Source organism: Drosophila kikkawai, chromosome 2L, assembly GCF_030179895.1.
Source record: "Drosophila kikkawai strain 14028-0561.14 chromosome 2L, DkikHiC1v2, whole genome shotgun sequence".
Lineage (NCBI taxonomy): Eukaryota > Metazoa > Arthropoda > Insecta > Diptera > Drosophilidae > Drosophila > Drosophila kikkawai.
This window is the reverse complement of record NC_091728.1, coordinates 2,580,060-2,596,191: the sequence shown is the minus strand read 5'-3', so window position 1 is coordinate 2,596,191 and position 16,132 is coordinate 2,580,060. Positions and strand designations below refer to the sequence as shown.

General features: G+C 42.4%; 4 protein-coding genes across 5 annotated transcripts; 2 read left to right on the top strand and 2 right to left on the bottom strand.

Moving 5' to 3' along the window:
• Nucleotides 1-13: 13 nt before the first annotated feature.
• On the top strand, nt 14-5,346 carry LKRSDH (lysine ketoglutarate reductase/saccharopine dehydrogenase). The gene is made up of 8 exons (XM_017174051.3): nt 14-259; nt 820-963; nt 1,853-2,029; nt 2,109-2,487; nt 2,577-3,151; nt 3,259-4,414; nt 4,511-4,687; nt 4,905-5,346. The coding sequence occupies exons 1-8, from the start codon at nt 200-202 to the stop codon at nt 5,021-5,023; spliced, it is 2,787 nt and encodes a 928-aa protein (XP_017029540.1). The 5' UTR covers nt 14-199; the 3' UTR covers nt 5,024-5,346.
• Nucleotides 5,347-6,738: 1,392 nt separating this feature from the next.
• On the top strand, nt 6,739-11,265 carry LOC108079618 (ethanolaminephosphotransferase 1). Of its 2 annotated transcripts, none has more exons than XM_017173993.2 (9): nt 6,739-7,313; nt 8,864-8,932; nt 9,001-9,190; nt 9,252-9,508; nt 9,579-9,733; nt 9,802-9,982; nt 10,041-10,250; nt 10,307-10,348; nt 10,909-11,265. In XM_017173993.2, exons 1-9 carry the CDS (start codon nt 7,257-7,259, stop codon nt 11,119-11,121), a joined length of 1,374 nt encoding a protein of 457 aa, XP_017029482.1. In that variant the 5' UTR covers nt 6,739-7,256; the 3' UTR covers nt 11,122-11,265. The 2 variants fall into 2 exon arrangements, 1 of the variants encoding a protein (XP_017029482.1); XR_011445917.1 differs by having other exon boundaries at nt 6,740-7,313; nt 10,307-10,636; nt 10,909-11,014.
• A 79-nt stretch (nt 11,266-11,344) lies between these two features.
• On the bottom strand, nt 11,345-14,576 carry Brd7-9 (Bromodomain containing 7/9). Its single transcript, XM_017173992.3, has 4 exons — nt 14,385-14,576; nt 13,534-14,183; nt 11,818-13,477; nt 11,345-11,750 (listed from the first exon to the last, which is right to left on the bottom strand). Exons 1-4 carry the CDS (start codon nt 14,440-14,442, stop codon nt 11,494-11,496), a joined length of 2,625 nt encoding a protein of 874 aa, XP_017029481.2. The 5' UTR covers nt 14,443-14,576; the 3' UTR covers nt 11,345-11,493.
• Nucleotides 14,577-14,845: 269 nt separating this feature from the next.
• Nucleotides 14,846-16,055, bottom strand: LOC108079573 (uncharacterized). Its single transcript, XM_017173917.3, has 2 exons — nt 15,674-16,055; nt 14,846-15,586 (listed from the first exon to the last, which is right to left on the bottom strand). The coding sequence occupies exons 1-2, from the start codon at nt 15,897-15,899 to the stop codon at nt 14,889-14,891; spliced, it is 924 nt and encodes a 307-aa protein (XP_017029406.1). The 5' UTR covers nt 15,900-16,055; the 3' UTR covers nt 14,846-14,888.
• Nucleotides 16,056-16,132: the final 77 nt, after the last annotated feature.

Here is a 16,132-nt window from a genome sequence, read left to right as displayed (position 1 = left end):
GGATTTATGACGGCGGTTTGCTGATTAGAGGTGCCTCTGTAGCCGCCTCTGCCGATGCCTTTTAGAAGAGTGCGAGAACTCAGAGAAGGAGGATCGGATTCGGAAGCACCAACTACGAAAATTGCAAAAAAAAAAACCCCAAAAAAATTCGCACTTGAGGAATTCTGCTCCAAAACTGATCCCACAAAGCTGACGAACCATGTGGAGAGCGATTCAACAGCGCGCAATAATCGCGCATCCGTTGGCCAGACAACGACATGTGAGTGTGTTGATTTTTCAGAAATTGCATTCATAATGAGATTATAAAGGAAGACTGTTAAAAGATAATATATAAAGAGATACAACTTTGAATTGTTGAAAAACATAAATATAAATTTAAAACGAATAATAAAAGTAATTTTTAAAATATAATAAAATATAAAGTACGTTTCGGCTTTGGTTAAAATGTGCCAATTAAATTTAAAGTGAAGATTAGCCCGGAAGCTATTGATCTATGTATTATTTATTTTATATTTCTATTAAATGTATTTTTTATTATTTATTAATTATGTTTATTTATTGTAAACATGTTAAATAACGGAAAAACATCTGAAAAATGAGTTTTAAGATTGAATCCGATTAAACTATCCGTTAGCATTAACCAGCTATGGAAAAATTTGACCTAAAATTTAAGAAAAATATACATTTTTGGGGAAAACCAATTTAAAAATGGTAAAAATTGATGGATGGCTAACTATTTAATAATATCTGAAGATTATCCTTAAACAGATACTCCAATTTCTATTTTATAATAATTTTTCTAAATTCCCCATTTCCCAGAGTCGCGTGATTGCCATTCGCCGTGAGGATCAGTCGGTTTGGGAGCGTAGAGCTCCATTTGGGCCCACCCATGTCCAGAAGCTGGTCAAGCAGAATGTCAAGGTCATCGTTCAGCCCTCCAATCGTCGTGCATATCCCATGCAGGTGAGAATCGTAACATATATGGGAATTTCTAATCCTTCAATCTCCTTCCGCTGTAAGACGTATTTTTCCATGGCCTGTTGGCAACGGCTAATCGCTGCCTAGAAATCATATCGCGGTAGTCAGCCGTCTTTATAATGTATATTGTACTGCGCGACACACGCCCCCCAAAGTGCTGTGCATCATAAATATAAAAACTTGGATGATAAGCCCCTCTCTATGGGAGCTCTAAATTTGGCAATTGGCTGGCCTTGAAACCAAGTGAAAAACAAAACGAGGATGAGAGAGCATAAGGCGTATAAGGGAAGCACTGAGCTTATCGTTCAAATACCATGATTTCAAGGAATCTATAAAGTATAGATTATATAGCTCAACAGATCTCTCAAGTGGATAGGAGGAGGAGGCACGTGAGGCGAACAACGATTAAGTTGAATGATTTCAATCAAGCATTATAATAACTATAAAAGAGATGTTTACTATTAAAAGCATTTTGCTAACCACAAATAACTAGTTTTGTGTATTAAGTACAGTGATTCAAATTAATTGTGGTACTTAAAAATATAAATTATCAACTGATTAAATAATAAATTGATTAAATGATTAAATTGATAAAATTGTAGAAAAGGAACTACAAAATATTTGTGAATTTAAGTTAAATAAGTTAAAGTTTTTTAGCTTCTACAAATTTAAATTAAAACGAGCAATTAATTAACTAGATATTAGGCCAAATATTATAATTCTTAAAAATCCTTATAATGCTTAAAAATCCCTTGTTACTTACACTGAATGTCATCTCTGCCATCTGAAATTTTTATATTTATTTTATAGATTTATATATAATATTTTTAAAATATTTTTTCTTTATATATTTATATTTCCTTGTTTTTCCCAGGCTTATATGCAAGCTGGTGCGCATATTCAGGAGGATATCAGCGATGCCTCTGTGATTTTTGGTGTTAAGCAAGTGCCCATAGATGCCTTGATTCCGGGCAAGACGTACTGCTTCTTTTCGCATACCATAAAAGCACAGGAATCAAATATGCCCTTGTTGGATGCTATTTTGGAAAAGGTATATCTCAAACTAGAGATGAATATAGAGGGGAAAATTCCGATATATTTAATATATGTCCAACTCTGTTTCTTTCCAGAAAATCCGTCTCATTGACTACGAACGCATTATCGATGAGCGCGGAGCTCGCCAGGTGGCTTTTGGCAAATATGCTGGAGTGGCTGGCATGGTCAACATTCTCCATGGCATTGGGCTTCGTCTATTGGCCCTGGGTCACCATACACCCTTCATGCACATCGGACCAGCTCACAATTATCGGAACTCATCAATGGCTAGACAAGCTATCCGGGATTGTGGGTACGAGATCTCGCTGGGCATGATGCCCAAGTCAATTGGCCCGCTGACTTTTGTGTTTACGGGCTCGGGAAATGTGTCGCAAGGAGCTCAGGAAGTGTTCTCGGAACTGCCCATTGAGTATGTGCCGCCAGAGATGCTGCGCAAGGTGGCCGAGCATGGAAGTGAGTTGGAATTAAAAGGGTTTTTTGGAAAACTATGAAAAAAGTTGTCTAAAAGTAGTAAAACTTGAATTTATCCTCTTACATTTCAGACCAAAACAAGCTGTACGGCTGCGAGGTGAGTCGCTCGGATCACCTGGAGCGACGTGAGGGCGGCGGCTTCGATGCCAAAGAGTACGATGAGTTCCCCGAGCGTTACATATCCACCTTTAGCACCAAGATTGCTCCCTACGCCTCTGTTATTGTGAATGGCATCTATTGGGCCGTGGGCAGTCCTAAGTTAATCAGCATTCCGGATGCCAAGAACCTGCTTCGTCCCGCCAATACACCCTGGCTGCCCACCAGCAAGGGTAGTCCCGCCCTGCCGCATCGCATGCTGGCCATTTGTGACATATCCGCCGATCCGGGTGGCTCCATTGAGTTCATGAATGAATGCACGACCATAGATACACCATTTTGCCTGTACGATGCGGATAGGAATAAGGATACCAAGAGCTTTAAGGGACCTGGAGTGCTGGTCTGTTCTATTGATAATATGCCCACGCAATTGCCCAGGGAGGCAACGGATTTGTTTGGTGAACTATTGACGCCCCATGTCCATGATATCATCAAGAGTGACGCCAAGAAGCCGCTGGCGGAGGAGCAGTTCTCTTATCCCATTCAGTCGGTGAGTTTCTAGGTTTATTTATATTTATTCATTCAAGTGCATTGTGACCGCTTATCTGCGGATCTGTTATCAGTTAGCTAACTCTAGCCTTTACCTATCTCTCCCAGGCCATTATCGCCAGCAATGGTGAGCTGACCGAGGGCTTCCAGTACATACAGGAGCTCCGTGACTCTCAGAACCACCGATCGCGTCACAAAATGGAGGGCAGATCCGAGTCCAACAAGAATGTCCTTGTCCTGGGTGCCGGCATGGTGTCTGCCCCCCTGGTGGAGTGGCTGCATCGCGAGAAGGATGTGAGTATCACGGTCTGCTCGCAGGTCAAGGAGGAGGCCGATCGTTTGGCCCAGCAATATGCGGGCGTGGACAGCGTCTATCTGGATGTGAACGAGAGCACGGGACACCTTCAGGAGCTGTGTGGCAAGGCCGATGTGGTGATCTCCCTGCTACCCTACAGTCTCCATGGCATGGTGGCCAGGTATTGCGTGGCGGAGGGCACCCACATGGTCACAGCTAGTTATCTCAACGATGAGATCTCCGGCTTGCATGACGAGGCCAAGACCAAGGGTGTGACAATCATGAATGAGGTGGGCTTGGATCCAGGTATTGATCATCTGTTGGCCTTGGAGTGCATCCATGAGGTTCAGGAAAAAGGAGCTGTTGTGGAGTCCTTTGTGAGTTATTGCGGCGGTCTTCCTGCGCCGGAGCACTCAAACAATGCCCTCCGGTACAAGTTCTCGTGGTCGCCAAGGGGAGTCCTCCTCAACACACTCTCGGCTGCCAAATATCTGAGTCGTGGACAGATTGTGGAGATTTCTGGTGGCGGCGAACTAATGTCCAGCAATCGCAGCCTGGACTTCTTGCCTGGCTTTGCCTTGGAAGGATTCCCGAATAGGGACTCCACCAAATATGGTTCACTGTATGGCTTGGGCAAGGATGTTCACACTCTGCTGCGTGGCACCATTCGCTACAAGGGCTTCTCGGAGTCCATTAAGCCCATGCAGCTGCTGGGTCTAATTGATGCCGAGCCGCACGCCCTGCTGCATCCGAGTGGTCCGGATGTCACATGGCGTCAGCTGGTCATCCATCTGCTGGGCATGTCGGATTCGAGTATCTTCTATGAGAATCTAAAGCAGAAGCTTAACGAGCGGATTGGCGATGTGGATTGCATCGAAAGCTTGGGCCTGCTGGATGATACTCCAGTGGTGAAGCTCAACACTCCCCTGGACACGCTCAGTCATTATTTGTCCAAGAGACTGGCCTTTGGTGAGTGATAGAGATTTTTTGTAATTTTTAATCTATTTAAAATTTAAATTATAGGAAGATTTAGATTTTATTTTTAATTTTTTCTCCCTTTTCCAGAACGCGATGAACGCGATCTGGTGGTGCTTCGCCATGAGGTGGGCATCCGTTGGCCCGATGGTCGTCGCGAGGAGCGTGGCATAAACTTTGTGGTCTACGGCCAGCCTCAAGGACATTCTGCCATGGCCATGACAGTGGGCAAACCGGCTGCCATAGCCGCCAAAATGATACTAGATGGTAGGTATTCTTAGAAAAAATATGGGTATATCGACTCTTTATCGATATTTGAAGCAAAAGTCGATTAAATAAATCGACCAAGTTTCGATAGATGTGAGATATTGGATTTAAAGTTTAAAAATAAGTTTAATCAACGATATTTTCTATATAATATTAAGGTTAAACACTTTTTAAATCTTCAAATCTTTTTACTCATTTTGTTAATATATTTTCCCAGGTGAGATCCAGGAACGCGGTGTCCTGCTGCCTTTCACACCCGACATATACCGCCCGATGCTCCAGCGTCTGCGCTCCGAGGGTCTGACTGCCACGGAGACCTCCAGATGGTTGAATTGATTAGAGTCTGAATCCTTAAAACTGAGGAAAAACCCCGACCTAATAAAAATCCTAGGCTTAAGTCTTCATTCACACATTATTTGCTGCTGCTTATACTGCCAATGGGTGAAAGTTCCCGTCATATTTAACAATTTTGTGTTGTGTTTGATAAGAAAGTCATTACGTTATCTTAATACAGAAATAAGTTTTATGACTCGGAGCTACTTGAAGTGCGTAAACAAGTTGAAGTGGCGAAGAAGTTGATTAAATTGTGAAATTTGTGTATTCGTTTAAGTGAAATATTGTTGTGGAAATTGTTGATTAAAAGATTTGAATATTTATGAAAAAAATTCTAGGTGTTGATAGTAAAATTAATAATTTATGAGGGTTAGCGGGTTGAAATTACAAATTAAAAGGTAATATTTGAGGTTTTAATTTTAATTTGCATCTTTAAAAATTAATGTTCCTCCAGTTTTAATGTTTAAATTATTTAATAAATCATTTTAAAAGGTTAAACTACTTAGCTTATGGTTTATTCATATTTTCCCCTTTGCGTGCTTTTTAATCTTCAAGTTTCGATTTCCGTTCGATTCTGCCCCGTTAGCAACCCGCTCTGCCCATGGAGGTTATCTGCCGAACTTGAACTAAAATTAAGCAAAAACACGGCTTCGATCTAAATTTAGTGGGCCTATAATACACGCAGCATGATGATCCGATCCGAACGGATCCGGCCGGGACCCGGAGTCGGTCATTAACGTTTATAATTGTAATAAACAACAGCCCACAAAGCAAGCTCCCTCCGAGATTATGGTCTCGCTGCTGCTGCTGCCTGCCTGTGGAAATTGTGGAGCTGATAACCTCTCCTCGGTCGCCGTAGCCGCTGGACGGCCGTGTGCTGCTGCTGCTCATGGAGTGGGAGCAATCTATTCGGCTTTTTACAAATTTCAATTCACATTCATTCAATGCAAAAAAAAAAAAAATAAAAAATTATAGTACATACACACAATCTCTCGTTGCGATAAGAGTGTGTGCGCTAGTGATGTCCGAGATTACTAATTTTTCACTAAAACGATTAAATAGGTAAGGCAAAAAAAGTTTTTAACTCCTCAAATATTATTTTTGGAAGGCTAAGGAAGGTTTTACTACAAATTAAAGAAAGTTTTTAAGAAAATCCTTTAAAACAATATTTTTGTAAAATTTGTTTAAAAAAATCTTTTAAAACTAAATTTTCGTAAGAATAAAATTCGAAATAAATTTTAAAAATATATTTGTAGGTTTTAAATTCCTTAAGAAGGCTTGAAATACAAATTTCAAAGTACAAAAAATTAAGAAAAAATTGTAAATACAAGTCTCTAGAGTTTTTTAATTTTTTAAAAATTAAATAAGATATTTAAGGTAACAATTTCAGGTTAAATTTGCACCTTTTTATGATTTAAAAGTAGTAATCCTTGGAACATTTTAATTTTAACAGTTTATCATCTACACAGACCTTAGAAATAAACCAAGTTTTCAGTGTAGTGAGTAATTTTTCATCATCTAATTTGTGCTATTTATTTAGAAAATATATATATTTAAGTTTAGCAAATATTTAAAACAACTAAATTTATTGAAAATACCCTAAGCCCGGATTCGTCTCCTTTCAAACCGCCAGTTTGCCATCACTGTTGCTCTGCGCACTGGGATTTGTTTTTGTGGAACCCAAGTCGACGCAGTCGGCGTCCCGAATTAAGCGCCTGAGGTCTTCAGCGGCTGATAAGTCCGCAGTTCCCGTTCAGTCGCCGGCGCGTCCGGAATATTCCCTCTTTCTTCTTGGTTTTGTCACTCTCTTTCTCTGTGTGTGTGACTCTGCGTGCCTACGTCTCCGTCCCGGGTTTTCTTCCTTCTCCTCCACGCCGAAGTAACGGCAGCTTGCGTGCTGCGGCGATTATTTAATTTACTGTCATTCCGGGGACAGCCGCGAGTGAACGGAACGCGGGAAAATCATATACACTCGTATATGCTGAGTGTAGATCCGTTGATGTTATACAATAATGCCGGGAATAGTAACCATCTGACCCATTCAAAGGTCAAGCCCGCCGATACGCGATAATCCCGGGATTCGATCCAAGTGCAAGCTCCGAGCCAAAGAGTGAGAGAGAGGAGAGTTCTCTTATCACAATTGTATTGACAAAGTAACCAAGCAACTAGCAAGTGGAACAGCGAAAGCATTTTACAAATTGCATATTGGGAAAAGTACAAAATACAAATCAACAAAATGGGTTGCATGCGCTATCTGTCCGAGGCTCATTTGCGGGGCTTCGAGCGCTACAAGGTGAGTGGAGGGGCATGGTTGGGCTTCTCAAACCCCAAACCGAGGGGTCACCATTGAAAATCAATGTCCTATTTGGAAAGTACCCACCTCCGCGGACACTCCCACCAATTGTTATTGAATTTTAACTATAGAGCAATAAGCGGGAAATCTCCGTCATCGATTTTAAACCATTTTCGCGGCATTTTCGATTTTTCAACAACTTTAGCAAGTTTAAGCTGGAAGTTTTTAGAGTTTCCAGGAAATATTTACTCTGAAGTACCTAAAGTATTATTAATGGACTTTAACTATAAAACAGAAGTAAAACAACTCTTAATTAATTCCTTTTCGATTTTTCAACAACTTTAGTCACAAAATTATGGAAGTTCTTAGAGTTCCCAGATTTTCCAACAACTTCAACAACATTAACTTGGATATTTTAAGAGTTTCTGGGAAATTATTTCAACCTATCTTAGTGATTAGTACATATTTCCATAAGTTTTCATTAAATTTAAACTATATCAAAGCGAATGGAGATTCCCATTCATTGATTTTGAACCTTTTTCTTAAGATTTCGACTTTCCAACAATTTCAACAACGCTATTTTGGAAGTTTTAAAAGTTTCCAGGACATCCTTATTAAACTCTTCTATAAATTTAAATTAAATTTTAAATATTGCTAGGTAAATGGGTAATCATTTATTGATTTTAAGCTTTTGAACTACACCAAAAAAGTAAATCTATGAGTTTTATAAGTGCCCGGGAACTGGGCTTACAACTCTATTCATAAATATTCAAGTGGAATGGCCAAGATATGCCAAATGAAATTGCTACAATTACTAAACAAAAACCATAAGATTGTGTTATTTGTTATCGTCTTTACTAAGATAAGATATGGTTGTACTAACGTGTCTGGGCTGCCCGCATTCTGTAGACATTTCTTTCTGTGTAATAGACAGATAGCTAATCGCACTCACGACTCACTCTAGTTCCGGTTAGTACAGCCTAATTGGGTTCGGAATGTGTCGAAATTTGTACTATCAAAATTTTAATGTATTAATACAGCCTGTGGGTCATCAATTAGGTGATAACCAAGCAAGTTCCAAAGCAAACAAATGTTTTGCAAACGTTCGCCTCTAGCTCAGGAGGAGGATGAGAAGGCATTGAACTGTCAATGGAGAGCTACAATGTGCTGAAGCTCCGGTCTTGTATATATATATGAATAAATGTGACAGATAGAAAGATAGTGGGGGTTTGGATGGGAAGTATGGGGTTGTGACTATCAAAAGTGGAATTTGTACTTGTAAAGATTACAAAGAGACAGCAGGAGAGAGATTGGTAAACATCTTAACTTTAAATTTAGAGAATTTCAAGGATCTTGGCTTAATTATACTTTGAAATATTATCAATTTCAAATCTTTATCAGCTTGATTATACAAATTTCACTTTCAATTAGAATTTTTATATTTTTCCAATTATTTTTCCCTCAAAGAAAGAATATTAAACTTAATGGAAAAATACTTTCCACAGAACTTTCTCACTAATCAATACCTTAATTAATTTCTTACCCCCCAGTACAGCAGCATAGACACGAGCTTTCTCAGTGTCTATGTGATGCACCCCTTCTGGAACTATTGCGTGAAGGTAAACATCAAGATATTAATATTTTATTACATTAAGAAACATTTTCAACTACCAATAATTATCCCTAGTTTGTTCCAAAATGGCTGGCACCCAATGTACTGACCTTTGTGGGCTTTCTCATGACTGTGATCAACTTTATACTGATAGCCTACTACGATTGGGAATTTAAGGCGGCCAATGATATGACCAAAGGCAACACAGTGCCAGCCTGGGTGTGGACAGTGGCGGCCATTAATATACTCATTTACTATAATTTAGGTGAGTTCAAAAGGGATTTGAATATTTCAAGGATCAAATATCTATAATTTATTTTTCTCAGATGGCATGGATGGCAAGCAGGCGCGTAGAACTGGAACGAGTGGTCCCTTGGGGGAGCTCTTTGATCATGGTTTGGACTCCTATTCGGCGGCTCTGATACCCATTTATATATTCTCACTATTTGGTACGGATGATCTGCCACCAATCCGTATGTTCTTTGTGATTTGGAACGTGTTTCTCAATTTTTACCTGACGCATGTGGAAAAGTATAACACGGGAGTTATGTTTTTGCCCTGGGGCTATGACTTCACCATGTGGGTGAGTCATTAATTGCTTTTTAATTTATTTTAATCAATTATTTTTAATTAATAACTAAATTTATTATTAGGGCGTCAGTGGCATGCTTTTTGTGGCCACTATTTTTGGCCCAGAGATCTACCGCTTTAGCATGTATGGTTTCACGGTCGCCAATATGTTTGAGGTGGTTCTGATTGGCTCTGGTATGGTCAGCAGTCATCCTATTATTGCCAGAAATATCTATCTGTGAGTATGACAGTCTTGACTTGAAGGTATATTAAATAATTTAAGAACAAAATATGGTTTTCTTTTAGCTCCTATAAAAACAAGACGGGCAAAATGCGACCCATGTGGGAGATGCTGCGTCCGTTCTTTGCCTTTCTTTGGCTCTTTGTGATTACATTGATCTGGTCGTTCTTCTCCAGGAATGATTTGATTAACTCGCATCCTCGTATTCTTTGGATACTCTATGGAACAATATTCTCCAATATTGCTGTATGTCTTGGTTTTCTTTACAAATTTTAGTTAATAATTTAAAAATTCCTATGGAAAGTGCCGCCTGATTGTGGCCCAAATGTCGGATACGCGATGCGATGGCTTCAATGTGCTGATGTGGCCCCTGGCCGCCACAGTTGCTGTGTGCTGTTTTCCCTACTACCAAACAGTGTTTGCCATGGATCTACCCAAGGACATTGAGAAATGGATTCTCTATAGTCTGACCATATTCTCAACATTAGCTCACTGGCACTATGGCTTTGGTGTGGTAAGTAATATTAAGTTATATTCTAATGTTTAGTTAAAAATGTTAACTATTTGCAGGTCTCTGAGATGTGCGATCACTTCCACATTCGCTGCTTCAAAGTAAGATCGACTGGCAGCCAATCGGGCTCCGATTTAACTCAACAACTTCTACAGAACAATAACAAAATCAAACCGTTGAAAACCCATTGAAACTAAAACGAAATCACACCAACTAACATCAAAATCACATTCAAAAAACAAACAAAACGGGGACAACCAAAATCTAAATCAAAATCAAAACCATCTTGTGATATATAGTAGAAATATATATATATATATAAATGGGTTCCAAAGTCTAGGTTCTAAGTAAATACTCGTACCCTCGCCCTTCATGCGGTTTCTAATGTGGTAAAGTCCATACGAAGATATTATGATATATATATTCCTAAAACTAATCCCTAGGCTAAGACCTAAAACGTACTTAACTGTAGGTAATGCGCATGCTGAGCTCCATCTACGCAGATATATTAATATATATATATATATATAGACAGCTGCATGTTAACTGCATGGTAATCCGATAAGTATTATGTGCCTGAAGAATGGAAAACGTATAACTATGATAATGCCAAGGCTATGCTGACTGTTTCGCCCCTATTGTATTGTAACTATTTCTGTAGATCACCAAACCGCCAGCTGACAACGCCGTACAGGAGCTGCAGGAGATTCAAGTTGAGGTTGATGCTGTAGCTGAGGCTGAAATTAAGTTTGAAGCTGAAGTTAAGCCCGAGGATGAGGTTGATCTTAAGCCTGAGGCTGAGGCTGAACTTAAGCCTGAGGCTGAGGCTGAAACGGAGCCATCCAAGCCCACGGAAAATGGGGAAGAAGTTTAGCTTATCGCCACAACAACTGTTTTTGTGTATGATTAACTTAAAAATTCATGTTACCTAACTTGTTAAGTCAAAGTTGAAAGTGTGTGTTTAGGCTTAAGTTCGAAATTGAAAAAGTAAATATATGTTTGTTAATGTTAAAGAAGATTAGAAGAGGGTTTGTTTTTTAGAATTTAAAGAAAAAGAAACTTAAAATGATAAATTTTCCCCTAAAAACATCCCTAGCTTTAGTTAAATTTACTTTTCTTTCCTTAGTTTTTATTCAGAGTGTGCAATTGCCATGTTTTGGGTTATAAGTATGAAAATAATTTAGCAAAAATGTCATTATCTTACATTATAAACATAGCGCTCGTCTTGGTCACTATCGACCTCCACTTAGTTGAGCAGCAGCTGGGCCACAATGCTGTTGTCATCCGCCGGATTTACTGCTCCGTGCAGGCCAGAGCCGCTCTCAAGGAACTCGCGCAACTCGTTCTCTAGATCGCCACCGCCACCTGGCTGCTGATCCGGCTGATCGTCATCAATCTCCATGGTCACCACCGGCTGGTGAAGCTGGGGCAAGGCCACTGGCTGTTGCAGCAGCTCCGGCAGCTGGACACGTGGCGAGGCTGGACGAGGTGGTGGCAAGCCAGCTAGAAAGGAAAGTAATCTAATTAAAACCAAAAAAAAAAAAAAGGAAGAGAAGGAGAGTAGACATACCATAAGACATGCCCATAGCCTTGCGCAGCGCATAGGGATCGGCTATGGCAGATGGTGGCAGCTTCTTGGCCAGCTCACTGATTTGCTGGGTCAGCTGCTGGGCTGTTTGCGCCTCCTCCTGGCCAGCCGCCGGCACTAGTCCGAGGTGATTCGGCAGGGGCTGCGACAGACGATCGTGTTGCGTCACCCGTAGCTTCTCAATCAACGTCAGATTCTGACTGAGATGCTCGTGCATGCGGCGATTCAGCTCGAAGTTCTTCATTTCCGTCTCCATGCCATCCAAGAAGCTTACATCGATGCCCAGATCCTTGAGTGAGTGCAGACCCTTAAAGTCCACCTGGGTATTTTTGTATTTCTCGTACTCCTGTTCGATTTGCTCGGCGGTTTCTGGGGCCTCCGTTTCGGGCTCAAAGCACTTGTCGATTTCACGTTGCTCGTACGAGTGCAGCTGCATGTTGTACAGCTCCTCCAGGGATTTGCTGTGCTCCCCGTTGGTGAGAATGTCAAGCAAACCATTTGCAATGGTCGTGCCAAAGCTCGAGTCCTTGGTAAACTGTAAGATGCTCTCCGCGTACTCCGCACTGGAGGCATCGCCATACGTACGCAGCACCAATTGGGTCTCCTCGGCGCTCAGGGTGGAGAAGCGCGAATCGAAAGTGGGTGCAAAGCTGGCAAAGGCTCCGTAGCTGAGAGGCTTCACTGTCTTCATGGCATTCCGCTTGTCCACCTGTCGCACCTGCAGCTGAGTGCTGCCCGTTTGCAGTTTGCCAACCAGATCACCAATGGTCACCACCCTCTCGGGTCCCTCGTTCTCCTCTTTGGTCAGGAGATTCAGCGTGGTACTGCCATCCTTTCCCTGTCGCAGGAAGCCCATCTTGTGGGCGTTTCTCTTGGCATTCACTCGCTGCTTGGCCTGTTGGGCGGCATTTTGCACTTGGGCCAGGATCTCCTCGCCCGTCAAGTCATCGACATAGGGCTCAAAATGAGTTTTCGGTGTATTCGCCAGGCGTAGCGTCCGCTTGCGTTCCTCTTCCTCCAACTGGGCGGCAGTGGGTAGCTCCTCGGCCCCCGTTGAAGCTCCCTCATCTGCCGAATCGTGAGTTTCCCGTGACATATCATTGGTGTTCAACTCGAAGCCAAGTTCTTTGGCCGTTAGCTCTCGCATATAACCGGACATGGGCTTGAGGCTCCGCATAAGGTTCTCCGGCTGCAGATGCTTCATGCCCACTTGGAGCAAACGCTTGGCTGCCTTGTTATATACCGTATCCACATGGTTATACTTGATGGCATTCTCGCACATCAGCTTGAAGTCATCGCTGAATTCCGTCAATGCACCATACTCATGATCATCGATCTTCTGACGCATCGTGGAGAAATCCATGGGCTTGTGGATAATGGAGGAGTAGCCAGGCGCCATGTCATCGGTGACGGGCCAGGCAAAGAACTGATGCGGATCTCGCTTTTCCAGGAAACGCAACAGATGCTCCAACAGCTTGTTCAATGGGGATTTCTGTTGCTTTAGCTTGAGGACACAGCTACGGGGCTCCCGGCCCGACTCGCTGCAACTGCTGGGGGTCTTGGGCGCATCCAGAATTCCCTTGGGTGTCAAGGCATTGAGGGAGTTGGTACCGCCAGGCGTCGATGGTGATGGTATAAGTAGCTGTCGAAGGAGAAGTTATGTTTGGTGTTGTTCACAAAATTAAAGTGTTAACTTACGTCTGGCAGCGGCTTGGTGGGACTGCTGCCCCCCAAACCCAGCTGCGATGAGGATTGCAGCGACGAAGAGTCACCACCCATCAGTATGTCGTCCAGCTTGCGCGGTGCTATGGGCTTTGTCACCGGACAATTGGAAGGCGAGTTATCCGTGGTAATTCCAGCATAGAACAGAATATTCTCTGGCAGCGGCTGCGACTGGTCGTCATCGTCCATGAAGCTGAAACCATCCTGACTAGAATCGGCATCCAATGCGGAGGCCGGAGGTGGTGCCACCGAAGGCGGAGCAAAGCCACTGCAGGCAGCATCATCGGCACCTGGCAGGACCATATCGTCGTCATCCGCTGACCTATGACGATCCCGGCTTCTGTGGCGCTTCTCCTTATGATGTTTGTGCTTCTTCTCTCGATCGCGATCCTTCTTCTTCTTCTTTTTCTTGGACTTTTTGTGACGCTCGCGATGGCCTAGCTGCTGCTGCTGATCCTGCAGCTCATCTTCGGGCACAGGAGACATCATGGCCTCGGCAGCTGTGGGCGGTCCGCCGTCCACCATCGGAGAATTGGCACTGTACTCCGGAGTATTATTAGAACCGACCTTGAGGATCAGCTTCAGGCCACGCTGCAGCTGAGCAGGATCCTGGTGCTGGCTGTATTCTGCATTTAAAATAAACGTAATTAGTAATTTTTTATTTTTAAATAAATTTTTTTTTAAATATAAAATTAATTAAAAGAGTCTTCTTTTTTTTTTTCCAGTGCACACACGCTCAACAACAAGCGGCAAAAGCGGCTAGAGCGAGATGGCGCATCACAGGGGGGAGCTCACGTAGACGGAGCCCCGTTTTATTCGAAGCTTACCCTCATATTTCTCGCGACGCTCCGACTTGTTCTTCTTGTGCTTCTTGGAGGAGCCCATCTTTGGCTCCGAATTGTTAAGAAATTAGGCGGAAAGGTGGCAAATATACATAAATAAACGAAAAACAAAAAAGTGGCGAAAAACAGACGCCATGAGCAAGTAGAGATGGGCCAACTCGTGTATCGATATATCGATTGGCAACAAAGGCACCACAAATAGCTGCGTCACGATAATATCGGTTACGTGTCGGACAAATCAAATTTAAATTTAAATTAAAATTGAATTTAAAATAAATGCAAAAATTTAAGTTGTATTTTTACTTTTATTAATTTATTTGGTTTCCTATGATTATGTATAAAAATAAATTACTATTTTTGAGCAATAGTTTTCCATACGTTGCTCAACACTATAATGGTAGGCGCCTTACAGCATTGCCATTTATCGATAATTTAAAATTTAAATATTTAAATGCTTAAATGCTAGCCGCTTTTTATTTTCGTGCATACCTAATTGGCGTGCAGACGCTGCCGGTTCCACATATTGGGATTGGCTTTGGCCTTGAGAATCCCTGACCGGCGCACCGATGCCATCTTCTGGGTGCCACTCTTCTGGGCCTTAATCGCTGGAATAGGATTAGCCTTGGCTTTGCGGGGGACGACACTGCTGTGCGAGACCTTCTTCTTAATGGCCTCCTTTGCCGGCGACGGTGCGATGCTGAAGGTGGTGACCGTGGAGGTCAGGCTTTGCAGGGAATTGTCCAGCTTGTTGCAAATCCTATCCAGATCCGCCCGCATCCGTTGCATGTCCATGACAATGGTCTGACGGTCTTGTCGCAATCGTTTGTGCTGCATTAGCATTGATTCCAGGACGTTCTTCTGCCGCATGACCTCGTTCATATGCTTTTGTACGGACAAACCCTTTAGGTTTTTCGTGGCTGGACCACCATTTCTGGCCTGCTGCATCTTCAAGTTCAAGCCGGCCCGGATTAAGGCCAAGTTCTTTTGGTTGCCCTTGGTAATGGAGCCGGAGCCATGAGCCTTCGTTGGACTGGCACCGCCCTTGACTCGACCGGATCTGCTGCGCTTGGGATAATGCTTGGGCACGAGCGTAGATGGCAGTGGTGTTGACACTGTGGTAGAACCAGCCGGAATCGCGGCATCAGGCAAGGCAACTGCTGGCAGAGGTCTTCGTTTGGGTCTAACCGCTGAGGAAAGCAAGGGAATTGAGTATACAAAATATATAATTAAAGTTAAGGTACAAATATTATTATTATTATTAATATTTTTCTTACACTGCATGGTCTGGTGAATTCTATCCACCATGTTCTCGTACGTCTTGCTCGTTTCAGGCATCATGGCATGGTAGCGAGCCGGCACATGGATCGTCCTTAGCGATTGCCTCAACTTGTCCTTCCGGCCATTCAGCTTGGCCAGCGTGGCCTTGGCCGAATCCTCCCGCTCCCAGTTATTGGCCAGTTGGGTGGTCAGGATGTGTTGCAATGCCAGTCGTTGGGTCATGTTGCTAAACCTCTGCGGACTATCGATTCGCTAATAGTAGCTTGTCAATTTGGAAAACAAATTTCGAGGGCCAAAACTTATTAGAAAACAAAAAACCTACAATTTCGTCTACAATCTCTGATTCATTTTGAGATATAGAGAGGACGTTTTGACAAATTTGGAAATTTTCTTAACAAAGCCAGGTTGATTGTAAAAGTTTTTATTTTTAATTTAATTCTAATAATATTAAGAAT